This window comes from Balaenoptera acutorostrata, chromosome 19 (assembly GCF_949987535.1).
Source record: "Balaenoptera acutorostrata chromosome 19, mBalAcu1.1, whole genome shotgun sequence".
Classification (NCBI taxonomy): Eukaryota; Metazoa; Chordata; class Mammalia; order Artiodactyla; family Balaenopteridae; genus Balaenoptera; species Balaenoptera acutorostrata.
Window position 1 is genome coordinate 37644189 of NC_080082.1, and position 16431 is coordinate 37660619.

Genomic DNA, 16431 nt, shown 5'->3' on the forward strand with positions numbered 1-16431 from the left:
GTCCAGTTTTCCCAACACCATCTGTTAAAGAGGCTGTCTTTTCTCCATTGTATATTCTTGCCTCTTTTTATTGTAGATTAATTGTCAAGATGGTGGGGTTCATTTATGGTCTCTCTGTGTGTACCATTGATCTATGTGTCTGTTGTGCCAGTACCATACTGTTTTGATTACTGTAGCTTTGTAGTATAGTTTGAGGTCAGGGAGCATGATACCTCTTGTTTTGTTGTTCTTTCTCAAGATTGTTTTGGCTATTTGGGGTCCTTTGTTTTTCCATACAAATTTTAGAATTATTCTAGTTCTGTGGAAAACGCCATTGGTATTTTGATAGGAATTGCTTTGAATCTGTAGAGTGCCTTGAGTAGTATGATCATTTTAACAGTATTCTTGCAATCCATGAGCACAGTATATCTTTCCATCTGTTTGTGTCATCTTCAATTTCTTTTATCAGTTTTTTAAGTTTTCTAAGCATAGGTCTTTTTTTTTTTTTGGCTGCACCATGCATCATGCAGGATCTTAGTTCCCTGACCAGGGATTGAATCCATGCCCCCTGCAGTGGACGCACGGAGTCTTGACCACTGGACCGCCAGGGAAGTCCCATAAATATAGGTCATTTACCTCCTTAGTTAGATTTATTCCTAGGTATTCTTTTTGATGTGATTGTAAATGGGATAGTTTTCTTAATTTCTCTTTCTGATAGTTATTATTGTATGGAAATGTAACAGATTTCTGTATGTTAATTTTGTATCCTGCAATTTTACCAAATTCATTGATGAGTTCTAGTAGTTTTTTGGTGGCATCTTTAGGATTTTCTATGGATAGTATCATGTCATCTGAAAACAGTGATGGTTTTACTTCTTTTCCAATTTGGATTTCTTTTATTTCTTGTCTGATTGCTGGGGCTAAGACTTTCAATACTACAATGAATAAAAATGGCAAGAGTGGGCATCCTTGTCATGTTTTCCTGATCTTAGAGGAAACGCTTTCAGCTTTTCACCACTGAGTATGGTGTTAGCTGTGGGCTTGCCATTTATGTCATTCATTATATTAAGATATATTCCACCAATGGACACTTTGTTGAGAGTTTTTGTCATAAATGGATATTGAATTTTGTGCAAAGTTTTCTCTACATCAACTGAGATGATCAAATGATTTTTTATTCTTTCATTTGTAAATGTGTTGTATCACGTTGATTAATTTGTGGATATTGAACCATCCTTGTATCCCTGAGATTAATCCCACTTAATCATGGTGTATGATCCTTTTAATGTATCATTGGATTCTGTTTGCTAATATTTTGTTGAGGATTTTTGCATCTATGACTGTCAAGAATATTGGCCTGTAATTTTTTTTTTTGTTTGTTTTTTTGTGGTATCTTTTTCTGATTCTGATGTCAAGGTGATGCTGGTCTCATAGAATGAGTTTCTGAGTGTGCCTCTTCAATTTTTTGGGATAGTTTAGGAAGGATAGGTGTTAACTGTTCTTTAAATGTTTGGTAGAATTCACCTGTGAAGCTGTCTGGTCCTGGACTTTCGTTTGTTGGGAGCTCTTTTATTACTGATTCAATTTCATTACTGGTAATTGATCTATTCATATTTTCTATTTATTCCTGTTTTGGTCTTGGGAGATTGTACATTTCTAGGGATTTATCCATTTCTTCTAGGTTAGAGGATAGGTAGGTCTATAAGATAGGTAGGTCTATCTTATTGCCATATAATTGTTCCTTGTAGTCTTATGTGGTCCTTTGTATTTCTGTGGTGTCCGTTGTAACTTGTCCTCTTTCATTACTGATTTTATTTGGGCTTTCTTTTTTCTTTGTGAGTCTGGCTAAAGGTTCGTCAATTTTGTTTATCTTTTCAACGAACTAGCTCTTAATTTCATTGATCTTTTCTATTGTTTTTTAGTCTCTATTTCATTTATTTGTGCTCTGATCTTTATTATTTATTTCCTTGTCCTAACTTTGAATTTTGTTTGTTCTTTTTCTAGTTCCTTTAGGTTTAACGTTATTGTTTATTTGAGATTTTTTCTTGTTTTCTGAGGTAGGTTTGTATCACTATAAACTTACCTCTTGGAATTGTTTTTGTTGCATCCCATAGATTTTGGATCAATGTGTTTCTATTTTCATCTGTCTCCAGGTATTTTTTTATTTCTTTGATTTCTTCAGTGATTCATTGTTTGTTTAGTAGCATATTGTTTAGCCTCTACATGTTTGTGTTTTTTGCATTTTTTTTCTTGTAGTTGATTTCTAGTCTCATACCATTGTGATCAGAAAAGATGCTTGATAGGATTTCAGTCTTTAAATTTTTGAGATTTGTTTTGTGGCCTGTAGAATTGTCCATGTGCAGTTGAAAAGAATGTGTTTTCTGCTGCTTTTGGATGGAATGTTCTCTATGTATCTATTACGTCCATCTGACCAGTGTTTCCTTATTGATTTTCTGTCTGGATGATGTATCCATTGATGGAGTGTTAAGTACCCTACTATTATTGTGTTACTGTCAATTTCTTACTTTATATTCTCCAAATGTGTCAGTGCATACATATTTTCAATTGAAATATCTCCTTGTTGGATCTATCCCTTTATCTTTATATAATGTCCTTTGTTGTCTCTTGTTACAGTTTTTGTTTTAAAGTCTATTTTGTCTGATATAAGTATTGCTATCCCAGCTTTCTTTTCGTTTACATTTGCATGGAGTACCTTTTTTCATTCCCTCACTTTCAGTCTGTGTGTCTTTAGATCTGAACTGAGTTTCTTATAGGCAGTATATATATGGGTCTTGTTTTTGTATCCATTCAAGCACTCTATGTCTTTTAATTGGAATGTTTAGTCCATTTACATTTAAAGTAGTTATTGATAGATATGTACTTATTGTCATTTTGTTAGTTGTTTGGGGGTTGTTTTTGCAGTTCTTTATTGTTCCTTTCTTTTCTTTTGTTCTCTTCCCTTGTGATTTGATGACTGTCTTTAGCGTTATGTTTGGATTCCTTTCTCTTTTTTGTGTGTGTATCTATTATAGATTTTTGATTTGTGGTTACCATGAGATTTACATATAGCAATCTTTATGTATATGTGATTATTTTAAGTTGCTGATCTCCGAATTTCAAACACATTTTAACAACCTTACAGTTTTACTCCCCTCCCCCTACAGTTACTGTTTTTTTGACATCATATTTTACATTTTTGTTTTGTATATCCCTTAACTACTTATTGCAGATATAGATGATTTTACTACTTTTTTCTTTTAATCTTCCTACTAGCTTTGTACATGGTTGATTTACTACCTTTACTGTATAATTAATTTCCTTTATTGGTGAGGTTTTTCCTTTCATAATTTTCATGTTTCTAGTTGTGACCTTTTCTTTTTTGCTTAGAGAATTCCCTTTGACATTTCTTGCAAAGCTGGCTTGGTGGTGCTGAATGCTTTTTAGCTTTTGCTGTCTATAAAACTTTTGATCTCTCCATCAAATCTGAATGAAAGCCTTGCCGGATAAAGTATTCTTTTTTTTTTTTTTTCAACATATTGTATAAGTCATTTTATGTGAAATGTCCAGGACAGCCACATCTATATGGATAGAAAGTAGAGTAATGATTGCCTAGGCCTGGGAGTAAGGTGGGGAAGAGGGGATTGGGGTAATAACTGAAGGATACAGGGTCTCTTTCTAAGGTGATGAAAATGTTTTAACATTGAGTGTGGTAATGGTTGCACAACTCTGTGAATATACTAAAAACCATTGAATGGTACATTAAACTTAAGTGGGTGAATTGCATGGTATGAGTTGTATCTCAGTAAGAAGGGAATGATGTAGCCAGGATGGTGGGAAGCATCCTTTGGGCTCCAGCTTTCTCCTTGACCCTCTCTAGCCTCACTGTCCCTACAGGGTGTCTTCCTTCCCACCACATTCCAGTCCAGGAGTGTCTTGATCTGTCCCTGGCCATCCCTGTTGGCTTTCTCTTCTTTTGGGTGGACCATGAAGTATGCTGGCCTTTCATTAGCTGGTGTCTGATATCAGGATTTCTTCTTTTTTGATTATTGAAGTATAGTTGATATATATCATCTTTTTAGTTTCAGCTGTACAGCAAAATGATTCAGTTTTATATCTGTATAGTTTTTCAGATTATTTTGCACGGGTGGAGTATTCTTGAGTTTAGGTTTTTCCCTTTTATCCCTTTAGTATACTGTACCCTTTGGCTTTCAGAGTTTCTGCTGAAAAGTCAGCTGATAGCCTTATGGGAGTTCCCTTGTACATAACTTGATGCTTTTCCCTTGCTGTTTTTAATATTCTCTTTATCTTTAATTTTTGCCATTTTAATTATAATGTGTCTTGATATGGTCCCTCTTTGGTTTGATCCTATTTGGGACTCTCTCTGCTTCCTGGACCTGGATTTCTGTTTCCCAGGTTAGGGAAGTTTTCAGCTTTCATGTCTTCAAGTATGTTCTCTACCCCTTTCTCTCTGTGTTCTCCTTCTGGGATTCTTATAATGTGAATGTTGTCCCACAGGCCACTTAAACTGTCCTTATTTCTTTTTATTCTTTTTCTGTGTTCAGCTTCAGTGATTTCTACCTCTCTGTCTTCCATCTAGCTGATTGTTCCTCTGTATCATTTAATCTACTATTGATTTCTTCTAGTGTATTTTTCATTTCAGTTATTGTATTTCGTCTCTGTTTGGTTCTTCTTTATATTTTCTAAGTCTTTGTTACACTTCTCTTTATGTTCATCCAGGTTTCTCCAGAGTTCTTTGATCATCTTTTGAGCATTACCTTGAACTCTTTATCAGGTGGATTGTCTATCTCCACTTCACTTAGTTCTTGTGGGGTTTTTATCTTGTTCCTTCTATTGGATCATGTTCCTCTGTCACCTCATTTTGCCTAATTCCTCTTTTTGGTTGCCTACCCTGGGGGTGTAGGTCTTGACTGTACTGGGTCTCTGCTGCAGTTCCTTCTTTATAACTATAATTGTGGGAAATATTTTCTGCTAGTCATCAGGTTGTTCTCATTGATAGTCACTCTGGTAAATAGTTTAATTTTGGTGTGCCTGTTGGGGGAGGTTCTCAGGGTCTTCCTACTTCACCATATTTGCTACCAGTATAAGGTTAACTGTAGGTTTTTTGTAAATATTCTTTATCAAATTAAGGAAGTTCTCCTTTTTTTCTGTTTTCTGAGAATTTTTATAATAAATTTGTTTTGGCTTTTGTCAAATGCTTTTTTCCTGCATCAATTTTTGGTGGATTACAAGTGATTGATTTTCAAATTTTGAACCATCCTTGCATCCCTGGAATAAGCCTCACTTGGTCATAGTATATAATTCTTTATATATTGCTGAATTGTATTTGCTAATATTTTCTTAAGAATTTATATGTCTATATCCATGAGAGATATTGGTCTGAAGTGTTCCTTATTTGTATTGTCTTTGTCTGGTTTTGTTATCAGAGTAATGCTAGCTTCATGAAATGAATTTGGAAGTATTCCCTCTTCTGTTTTCTGGAAGTGATTGTACAGAATTGGTGTTAATTCTTCTTTAAGCGTTTGGTAGATTTCTCCAGTGAAATCATCTGGGCCTGGAGATTTCTTTTTTGGGAGTTTAAAAATTATGGATTAAATTTCCTTAATAATTATAGGGCTATTCAATGACTTATTTCATGCTGGGTGAATTAATGGATGCACTCATAGGGTATAGAGCCCCTGTGACCAGGACCCAGTCGGTGGTGAAGGGCTTTCCTATTTGACAGCGATGGCAGCAGGCTGCTGGCACACCTGCTACATGCACCATGTTGCATGCAGGGGTGTTGCTTGCACACCCTGCCCCCCATCCTATTAGGCCTCACACCAGCCTGGGGATTCAGGTGGATCATTTCTTCTTCTAAGTTGTCAAATGTATAGAGTTGTTTGTGGTGTTCCCTGATTCTTTAGATGTTTGCAGGGCCTGTGGTAATATCCTCTGTTTCATTCTTGATATTAATAGTTTGTGTAGTCTCTCTCTCTTTTTTTCCTTTTTTCTTTGTGAATCTTGCTGGAGGTTTGTCAATTTCATTGACTTTTTTTCAAAGTGCCAACTCTGTTTCATTGATTTTCACTATTCTGTTTTCAATTTTATTTATTTTTGCTCTTGTCTTTATTATTTCCTTCCTTCTGTTTACACTGGGTTTATTTTGCTCTTTTTCTAGGTTCTTTGGGTGAGAGCTTAGATTGTTGATTTGAGACTTTTCTCTTTTCAGATGTATGCTTTTAATGCTATAAATTTCCCTCTTGGCACTGATTTAGCAAATTCTGATAGGTTGTATTTTCATTTTTGACCCATGCAGTATTTAGAAGTGTGCTATTTTGTTTCCAAGTATTTGGAGTTTTACTGTTATCTTTTGTTGTTGATTTCTAGTTTGATTCCATTGTGGTCAGAAAACACACTGCATGACTTCAATTTTTAAAATTTTGTTGAGGTTTGTTTTGATGGCCCAGAATATGGTCTGTCTTGGTATATGTTCCATAGGCCTTTGAAAGGAAATGTGTATTTTGCTGTTATTGAGTATAAATGTCAACTAGATTGGGTTGGTTGATAATGTTTTTGAGTTCTTCTGTATTGTTTCTGATTTTCTATCTAGTTGTTTCAATTTTTGAGAGATGGATTGTTAAAGTCTCTTACTATAATTGAGGATTTGTCTTTCTCCTTTCAGTCCTATTAGTTTTTGCTACACATATTTTGTAGTTCTGTTATTTGGTGCATACCCATTTAGGATTGCTTTTTTTTTTTTTTTTTTGTGAACCAACCTATTTATCATTATATAATGTTACTGTCTATCTTTGGTAATTTTTTTTTGCTTTGAATTCTACTTTATCTGATATTAATAGAGCCACACCTGCTTTCCTTTGATTAAAATTTGCATGGTATGCTGCAACTAAGAAGCCCGCATACCACAACGAAGATCCCACGTGCCGCAACTAAGACCCAGCACAGCCAAAATAAATTAATTAATTAATTAAAAAAAATTTGCATGGTATATCTTTTTTTTTTCAAGATATTTTTGATGTGGATCGTTTTTTAAGTCTTTATTGAATTTTTTACAATATTGCTTCTATTTTATGTTTTGGTTTTTTGGCCGTGAGGCATGTGGGATCTTAGCTCCCCAACCAGGGATCGAACCCGCACCCCCTGCATTGGAAGGTGAAGTCTTACCCACTGGACCAGCAGGAAAGTCCCTGCATGGTATATCTTTTTCCATACTTTTATTTTCATCCTGTCTTTATTGTTCTGTTTGAAGTGAATTGTAGACAGCATATAGTTGGATCTTATTTTTTAATCCACTTTGCCAGTCTTTGTCATTTAATTGGTGTATTTAGACCACTTACATTTAATGTAATTGTTGATGTTAAGTCTTTATTCTGCCATTTTATTTTTTGTTTTCTTTTTTTTTTTTTTTTTTTTAAAGGATTTTCTTATTTATTTATTTATTTATTTTTATTTTTGGCTGTGTTGGGTCTTCGGTTCGTGCGAGGGCTTTCTCCAGCTGCGGCAAGCGGGGGCCACTCTTCATCGCGGTGTGGGGACCGCTCTTCATCGCGGCGCGCGGGCCTTTCTCTATCGCGGCCCCTCCCGTCGCGGGGCACAGGCTCCAGACGCGCAGGCTCAGCAATTGTGGCTCACGGGCCCAGCTGCTCCGCGGCATGTGGGATCTTCCCAGACCAGGGCTCGAACCCGTGTCCCCTGCATTAGCAGGCAGATTCTCAACCACTGCGCCACCAGGGAAGCCCTATTTTTTGTTTTCTATTCTGTTTTTCATTTTAATATTTTTGCCATCCTGTGGGTTACCTGAACCTTTCTTAGGATTCCATTTGTTTTTGAGTATATCTCTTTGTATAGTTTTTTAAGTGGTTGCTCTAGGTATTGCATTATATGTACATAACTTACCACAGTTTACTGATGTTATTTCACCAGTTTGAGTGACGTTTAGAAACTTTACCTCCCTTAATGTCTCTTTACCATCCCCTGTCTGTAATATAATTATCTTCAATATTTCCTTTTCAAACTTCTAGACACATTAGACCACATTAGACAGTGTTATGTTTAATTATGATGTATCTTGAAATGGATTTCTTTGAGCTTATCCCATTTGGCGTTTTCTCAGCTTCTTGAGTCTGTAGGCTTAATGTCTCTTGCCAAATTTGGGAATTTTTAGCTATTTCTTCTTTGAATTTTTTTTAGCTTCACCCTTCCCCTCTTCTTCTAGGACTCTGATGACACAAATTTTGGATCTTTTGTTATTGTCCCATAGGTCCCTGAGGTTCTGTTCACTTTTCTTTTTCAGACTGTTTTGTCTCTGTTGTTCAGACTAGGTAATTTCTATTGTTCTGTCTTCTGTTTCACTGATTCTTTCCTCTGTTCTGACCTTTCTGCTGTTGTGCCCATCCACTGAGCTTTTTATTTCAGTTACGGTATTTCTCAGTTCTGAAATTTCCATTTGGTTCTTTTATCTTTTATCTCTTTGATGAGACTTTCTATTTTGTTGTTCAGCCTGCTATTGATATTTTTCATTTAAGTATATTCATAATTGCTCATTAAAGCAATTGGCTGCTTTAAAATCCTTGTTAGGGCTTCCCTGGTGGCGCAGTGGTTGAGAGTCTGCCTGCCAATGCAGGAGACACGGGTTCGAGCCCTGGTCTGGGAGGATCCCACATGCCGCGGAGCGACTGAGCCCGTGAGCCACGACTGCTGAGCCTGTGCGTCTGGAGCCTGTGCTCAGCAACAGGAGAGGCTGTGATAGTGAGAGGCCCGCGCACCGCGATGAAGAGTGGCCCCCACTCGTCGCAACTAGAGAAAGCCCTTGCACAGAAACGAAGACCCAACACAGCCAAAAATAAATATAAATAAATAAATAAATTTAAAAAAAAAATTAAAAAAAAAAATCCTTGTTAGCTAATTCCATCATCTCTGACATCTTGGTTTTGGTTTTTACTGATTATCTTATTAAGTTTGACATCTTCTTGGCACTTGGTATGAGAAGTGATTTTCCACTGAAACCTGGACATTTTATATTATACTATGAGAATCTGCATCTTCTGTTTTAGCTGGGTTTCTCTTACCCTTGTTACTGCCAGGTGGAGGTAGAAGTCCAAGTTCCCCATTTGGCTTCCATTGACATCCAAGTTGAGTAGGGAAGCTCCTTCTTACTGCTGGGTGGGGGTGAGAATTCCAGCTTCTTACATGTCTCCACTGATGCTCTGGCACATCTCAGTGGTCTTGTTACCACTGGCAGTGGTGAAAGTCTTAGACCCTCCACTGGGCCTGCTCTGACACCACTCCAGTAGGAAAGGGGTGTGGCACCTTGTTATTATCAGTTGGGGATACAAGTGCAGGTCCCATATGTAGTCTCCGCAAGTGGGAGGGCCTTGTTACTAGCTGGTGGGGATGAAAATCCTTGGCCTTAACTGAAAATCCCAGTGTGGGTGTTGGGGTGCCTAGTCATAGCCTCAAGAGGGTGGAAGTCTAGGCTCCCCTTGGCACTTGCCAGCATGGGTGAGGGTTGGCCAGTTTTTTTCCTATCGTGTTTGGATAGAATAGAGCTGTTATTGTTTCAAAGTTTTCTGTCCTTCTAGGCTTGCCTGGTCCTTTGGCTAAAGAGAGCAGGCTTTTAGGGAGGCATTTCTGGTCTGTTCGACACTTATGGATTGCCAGCTTCTTTAGCTTCATGTCTGGGAATATAAGGCAAAAAGAATACCCAGGAAATGCACCAGTGTGTTGGTGTCATTCCTCAGGTGTTGAGGTGTCTAGCTGGTCTGCCTTTTCAATCATCTTATGTTTGTTTTATATATGATGTCCATGGTTTTTACTTGTACCATCATCTTAGAAGTGGCAGCCTCTTCAGTTTCTTTTTAGTTACTGAATATCTATTCAGCTTCATAGCATATTTTGAACATGATTGTCCCATTTACTAAGTGGCTGTGGCTTAAGTTATTCTTCTCTTTAAGTTTTACATGATTCCTGATAATTTGATATTTAATTTTAACTATTTCATTGTGTATGTATTTTTAACATTATTGCCCCTAAATCTTATTTTGTATATAGCTATAAACTGAAAATCTTAGCTGAAGGCCTATCTCCCAGATCTTTTGACCTCTCTACAGAGAGTTAGGTTTGTGTGTAGTGACCATCCCACTACATATATGTTTTAGTAATCCCTAAAGGGGAAAGTAATAATAAATGTTTTCTCATGGCACACTCCCATTCCTAGGAAAACGACTCAACATACATGCAGTAGATGTGTCATAAATGGTTAATAGCAACTCTTCTTCATCTAGGATATTGTGTATGAAATTATTCCAAAAATGAATTTTTAAATAATCACAGAGGTTTGAGCCGAACCATTTTTACTTACTAAAGTGCCTAGCATAGCATCAGGAAATCATTCCTATTATTGTTACTTTTTTTGTTGGTACCATGTGGTACCAAGGGACAATGTGAGAGCATTGGGCCATGCAAGAATTGTTCTAGTTACTCTGTAGGTATAAACAGGACACTTGAATTGGTTACTAACTTAACATGTGTGTAGTAGTGGGGACCATTAATTATTTTAATTCCTGGAAGTGATTTTCAAGTTAGGTTGGGATATTTTTAAACTGGTCTGCTTTTAAAAATATAGGGCCTTATTTCTATCTACAACTTAACAATATTTTACTAGATTTGAACACTGTTCTCCAACTAACTGAGTATTTCTGAGAGAATGGTCATTTTTAATAAGAGTATCTTTCAACATAATTGTTAACTGTTTTTTGGCAGAATCAGAAAACTGATTTGTCCCAGATGAAAGAGAGTGAAATAGTAATCAAGTGTTGAAACTCTTAGCCATTGTTTTGTGTGTGTGTGTGTGTGTGTGTGTGTGTGGTATTTGAAAGTGATAAATGATAGACAACTTGCTGGAAATGAAGCAAATGGAAATGTTGATTAGAAATACCTAATAAAACTTTCTATAAAATACTTTATATTTGCACTGCATTAAAGTCTAAGAAGTGACAAACCTTCTTTTATAGTCTTGCCTATTTTAAACTGATTGTCATTACCTTAAAATGTAACTTGTAGGGTGCAGGTATAGAAATATATCCTGGGAGTAAGTGCACCCTGAGTGACAATGGGATCCATCACTGCAAGGAAGGGATCCTCATTAAGGTGAGCACCTGCTGAGACACCCTCTTTCCAAAGGTTAGAATGGTTTTACCTAAGAAATAATTATGTTTTATTAAATTCCCATGTTGTTCCTGTTGTTTTCTGGTTTTGAAAAGCATAAACGGTATGTAAATTTTAATAATATCAATAGTTGGTGGTTGGAAGTCTCTTGTGAGAATACTTTGTTATCTATAGATCTGCAGAAATGACAAAGGAATGCTGTGTCACTCAGAGCTCAGATTGTGCTACCACGTACTAATAAGCATAACTTTCTATTTTATTTTTAGAATAGCCTGAAAAAAGTGAGATTTTTAAAGCAGGCAGTGTTGAATGTGACAGTTCCTTAAAATATTTGTTTTCAATGTCACAGGACTTCTTAGATGAACATTATGACATTCCCAAAATATCCATGGTGAGTAATGTCATACATAATAATGAAGGTTATGGTGTTGTCTTGGTGAAACCTACAATTTTCTCTGACCTGCAAGAAAATGCCCAAGATGAAACTGAAGGTATGGTATATTTAGTAATTTTCAAAATAAAAACCAGACCTAATTTATTGTATTTCAGCATTAAACTCTGATTAAAGGTCTTAATCTTCTTCTCCTCTTTAAAAAAGATAACTAGCATATGCTTAGGCATGGAGATAGAGAAGCTTGATAAAGCTATAACATTATGGAATCTTGCAGTGAAAGAAACTTTCAAGGTCAACTAGTCAACTGGTCAAAGCCTTGATGTGTGGTTTCTGTGGTCCTGCAGTAACCTTCTTACCATGCTTGGCTTTCTATAAATTTATAGAATAAGGATGGGCATATGATAGCAATGGTGGCTCCTGCTGGCATTTGTTAAGGATGGAGGCAGAAAAATGAATGTGCCAGGTTGAAGGCTGCATTTGACTGGAGGGGATCATGGAGTTCACCTCTAGTTTTTATTTGTAAAATTAAATACCTCCCTGTCAGCTGTCTTTCTTGTCAGCAAAGCTGATCTAACACAGTGGGAAGTTCATGAGTTTCAAGCCATGACCCAGATTACTATGAAATCTCAGTCATGGAGAAGGACTGTGTATTGGCATAGGTGAGGAAAGTTTAAAGGATGATGAGTAGTCCTTGTCATCCTTCAGGATCCATTCCAGCTATCCGGTAGTTCTTTTTCTCCTCACAGTTCTGTAGGTCAGAAGTTAAGGTGAGCTTGGCTGGGTTATCTGCTTAGGGTCTCACAGGGTGAAAGAGGTATCAGCTGGGTGGGGCCCTTATCTGAAAGCTCTGGGGCGAGAATCTGCTTCCAAGTTCCTTTATGTTGTTGGCAGAATCAGTTTCCTTGAGGTCATAAGACAGAGGTCTCTACTTTTTTTGCTGGCTGTTGGCTGAGGATTGCTCTCAGCTCGTAGGGACCACTCTTGGGTCCTTGCCCCATAACCCCCTCCATTTCAGCAACAGAAGACCTCCCTCAAAGCAAACCTCTCATGCTTCAAATCTTTTTCATGCTTTGAATCTCTTTATGCTTTTCTCTTCTTCATCCAGCCAGGGAAAACATTGCTATTAAAGGGTTCATATGATTAGGTTACGTATACCTGAGTTATCAACTGATTAGTAACCTTAATTACATCTGCAAGGTCCTTTTGCCATTTAACAGTTATGAAAATAACACCAAGTGGCAGATGACCCTGCATCATGGGGCCATCTAGAATTCTGCCATCACAGGCAGTCACTTATAAAGCTGCTAGATTGGGAGTTCCTTTAGGGAAAATAACAGTTTTATTTATCTTTGCATCTAGCTTCTAATAACAGTGCTTAGTAAATATCCAGGAGAGGTCTGTTGAGTAAATGAGATCTAGGATAAAAAGAGAAAATTCAAAATTGGTAATCTTGTATTAGAGTCAGGAGACCTTGAAGACTAAGACACCTGCTTGTTGAGATACTTATGGCAGAGAGTTTGTGAAGTCCAGTCAGATGACAGCTGGAATCCTTAACAGAAAAAACTTGAAAGCTCTGACAGACTGTAGAAATACATGTTTTAGTTGGGTTAGTTTATATATTTAACTCTATTTGTTATAATTTGTTTGTTTCTTCAGAAAATAAAGCACTTAAAGTTCGGACAAGTGGAGAGGCAGATGTAGCTGAAAGAGTGGATCTAGAAGAGCTGATTGAATGTGCAACTGGTAAAATGGAGCTTTATGCGAGAGCTGACCTTTCTGAGCAAGTCGAAGGCAATTGTGAAATTGTAAATGAACTAGTTGCTGCCTCCACACAAAAAGGCCAGTTGAAGAAGAAAAGGTTGAGTGAACTGGGGATCACACTTGCTGATGACAACTTAATGTCACAGGAGATGTTTGTTTCAATTGTGGGGAACCAGTTCAAGTGGAATGGGAAAGGGAGTTTCGGCACATTTCTCTTCTGACCACTGTGATGTAAATAGCAAAATACTGGATTTTGCACATGCTGCCCCCAAGAATCACTGCTGCTATCATTACTTTGCTTCATGTCTATATTTTGTATCTGATATATTCGATTGGGTTTGCGTGAAACGTAGATTTATTTCTGTCTGCAGGTGTTGCACATAAAACACTCTCTTTATAAAGAAGGTCATAAAAACATAAAGTAGAAAATATTTGGAGATTTCTTATCTAGAAAGTCTTGCTTTTTCAAACACATAGTTCTCGTATTAAGTCTATTAATAACTTTCTAGTATAAATACACTTTAGCACTTCAAAGAGGAGGAACGAAGGCAGGGAATGCAAGACGAGCGCACAAAAACGCAATAGGCATCAATGTGCAGTATTCTTATAGTTGTCTTTTTAATCCCAGTTATAGTGAGTCTGATATCCATGCTTTATTTGCATAATACTTGTCTTAAAAGCTTTTATGATTGGGAGGTTATCTCCCTTATCAGGCTTATTATTGAGAATCTTAGTGGGAATGCCTTTTTATGTTGAACTATGTAATCATCAAAACAGTAATAGCATAGCAGGTTTGAAACAGAAATGAAACGTGTTATTCAGAGCCAATGCATATATAGAGCATTTTCACTGTTGCTGAATATGAATGATTAAAAAGAAGGTGCTTTTCTTTCACCAACAGTATTCTGATCATATTTCTTACATAGTCAAAATGATTACCTATACAACCTGTATCAGCTCTGTGTTCTTGATATCATATTGTAAAATACAGCTTTTAAAAGTATTTATATTTTTAAGAAGTATATGTGACATTAAAATTCCTACTGATTAAAATTATAATGATGAAGTAATAAATTGAATCTTGGTATATTTTTCCAATTGCATTAGGGGCCATAATGCCTGTGTAGCATGTGTGATCCTTTAAAATACATACAATATTTTGGTATCTTTTTAGTGTTTCAGAGAGAGTATTAAAATTTTTCCTCAGTGAAGTCGTTCCTTAAATTTGAATAAATTATAATTTTATTTTTCAGATGCTACTAAATGTGGAAGGATTTATGTTAGATTTTTTTGTTTGACCATTGAAAGACATTTTTCTTTTACTCTTGAAATCCTGTTGCAAAAGTAATGCTAATTAATTCTGCATCAACTTGAGCCAAATACTTATTTAAAAACCATTTATTCAACTTAAAAAAATCAAATTGGTTTTCCAATTAAATTTCCTTTCTATCTTAGAGTTTAGACTTTGTATATTTTCTTGTAACTTGCTGGAGTGTCAAGAGGATGACAAGTAACTAGGTAAGTTACTTGTTGTTCCTTATTATAGGATGATGGTTTTTCAGATTTCATTTCTATCTTAGTTTAAATCTAATCTTACATTAATTTTTATTCAAATTATAAACTATTAGTGAATAGGCCTAGTGTATTCTTATTTAAGTCACGTAGAGTACTTTTGCTTATTGGGGAGAGTTGAGCATCTCAGATGACTTAGTCCAGGGAGTATAGAGAGAGCCCTGGAGGGATGTGGATTTGACAGTTGAGGTGAAAACACTGACATGGAAAAAGTATTTACTTGAGTTTTAAGTATTAACGTATAGTCAAATCTGCTCTTCTGGGTCTTGTGACTTGTTTACATAGGGCTTGTCTATTACAAGATTATAAAAATATTTTATATTATCTTCTAGTACAAGTAGGCTTGTTTAAATTCACATTTCTAATCCATCTGTAATTTGGTTTTATGTGTTATATGGTGTAGAACTCTTTTTCTCTAAATGGTTATCAAGTTCTCTTGATATTGTCTATTGATTAGTTCATTTTTTCCCCACTTAATTGGAATCATGCTGAATTCCCGTGTTTGCCTACAGTTGACCCTCTGGCTTAAAAACTCCTGTCTGATAATCTCCAGCTAAATGTATATTCTGTTACTAGGATCCAGCTCACTAGCACTCAATCACATTTGACTAGAAAAAATGTTTTCTAGCCATCCTGCATTGTAGCAAGTTGTTTTTCCTCCTAGTGACTTGAGGAAAATGTAACCTCACTTCCATTCCATTCTTATTTTTCAAAACCTTCTTGGCTATTGAGCTGCTTTTTTTTTTTTTTTGTTAGCATTTATCAGCTTTTTTGATATAATAAAAAATCATCAATTTTAAGTCTACAATTCTGAGTCTTGACAAATATATATAGTTGTGTAACTACTACCATAAACACAATATTGAAAATTTCTGTCATCTTTAAAAGGTCTCATTTTTCTTTGCAGTCAATCCCCCCCTCCCCAACCTTGGACCCTGGCAACCTCTGATCTGCTTTCAGTCACCATAGTTTTGCCTTTTCTAGAATTACATATAAAAAGAATGATGACTCATTATATAGTCTTTTGTGTCCATCTTCTTAAGCTTAGTATAATGCTCTTAAAATACATCTATGTTGTTTCCTGTGTCAGTTTGTTTGTTTTTATTGCTGAGTAGTTTTCCATTGTGTGGATATTGAGTGTTGTGTATTCATTCACCCGTTGATGGGCCACATGGGTTGTTTGTAGTATTTGATTATTGTGAATAAAGTTGCTGAGAATATTTGGGTAAAGGTTTTTGTCTGAACATATTGTTTTTATTTCTCTGGTGGTAAATACCTGTGAGTGGGATTGCTGAGCTGTATAGTAAGTGCACATTTTACTTTATTAGAAAGTTCCAAATTGTTTTCCAAAGTGGCTATCCCATTTTGCTTTCCTACCAGCAGTGTATGAGAATTCTAGTTGCTCTATATCCTTGCTGACACTTGATATTGTCATTCTTTTAAATTTTAAGTATTCTAATGGATGTGCAGTGATAGCTCACTGTGTTTTTAATTTGCATTTCCCATATGATTAATGATGTTTAGCATCTTTTCATGTGCTT

General features: G+C 36.1%; 1 protein-coding gene across 1 annotated transcript in view; it reads left to right on the forward strand.

The window, feature by feature from the left end:
• The window catches only part of SHCBP1 (SHC binding and spindle associated 1), a 40873-nt gene extending 24816 nt beyond the window's left edge, over nucleotides 1-16057 (forward strand). Inside the window, exons 11-13 of the mRNA XM_007167647.2 lie at nucleotides 11059-11145; nucleotides 11513-11654; nucleotides 13214-16057. Of these exons, the coding sequence (XP_007167709.2) occupies nucleotides 11059-11145; nucleotides 11513-11654; nucleotides 13214-13539 (555 nt within the window). The 3' untranslated portion in view covers nucleotides 13540-16057. The remainder of the gene's footprint in view (nucleotides 1-11058; nucleotides 11146-11512; nucleotides 11655-13213) is intronic.
• The last annotated feature ends 374 nt before the right edge of the window (nucleotides 16058-16431 follow it).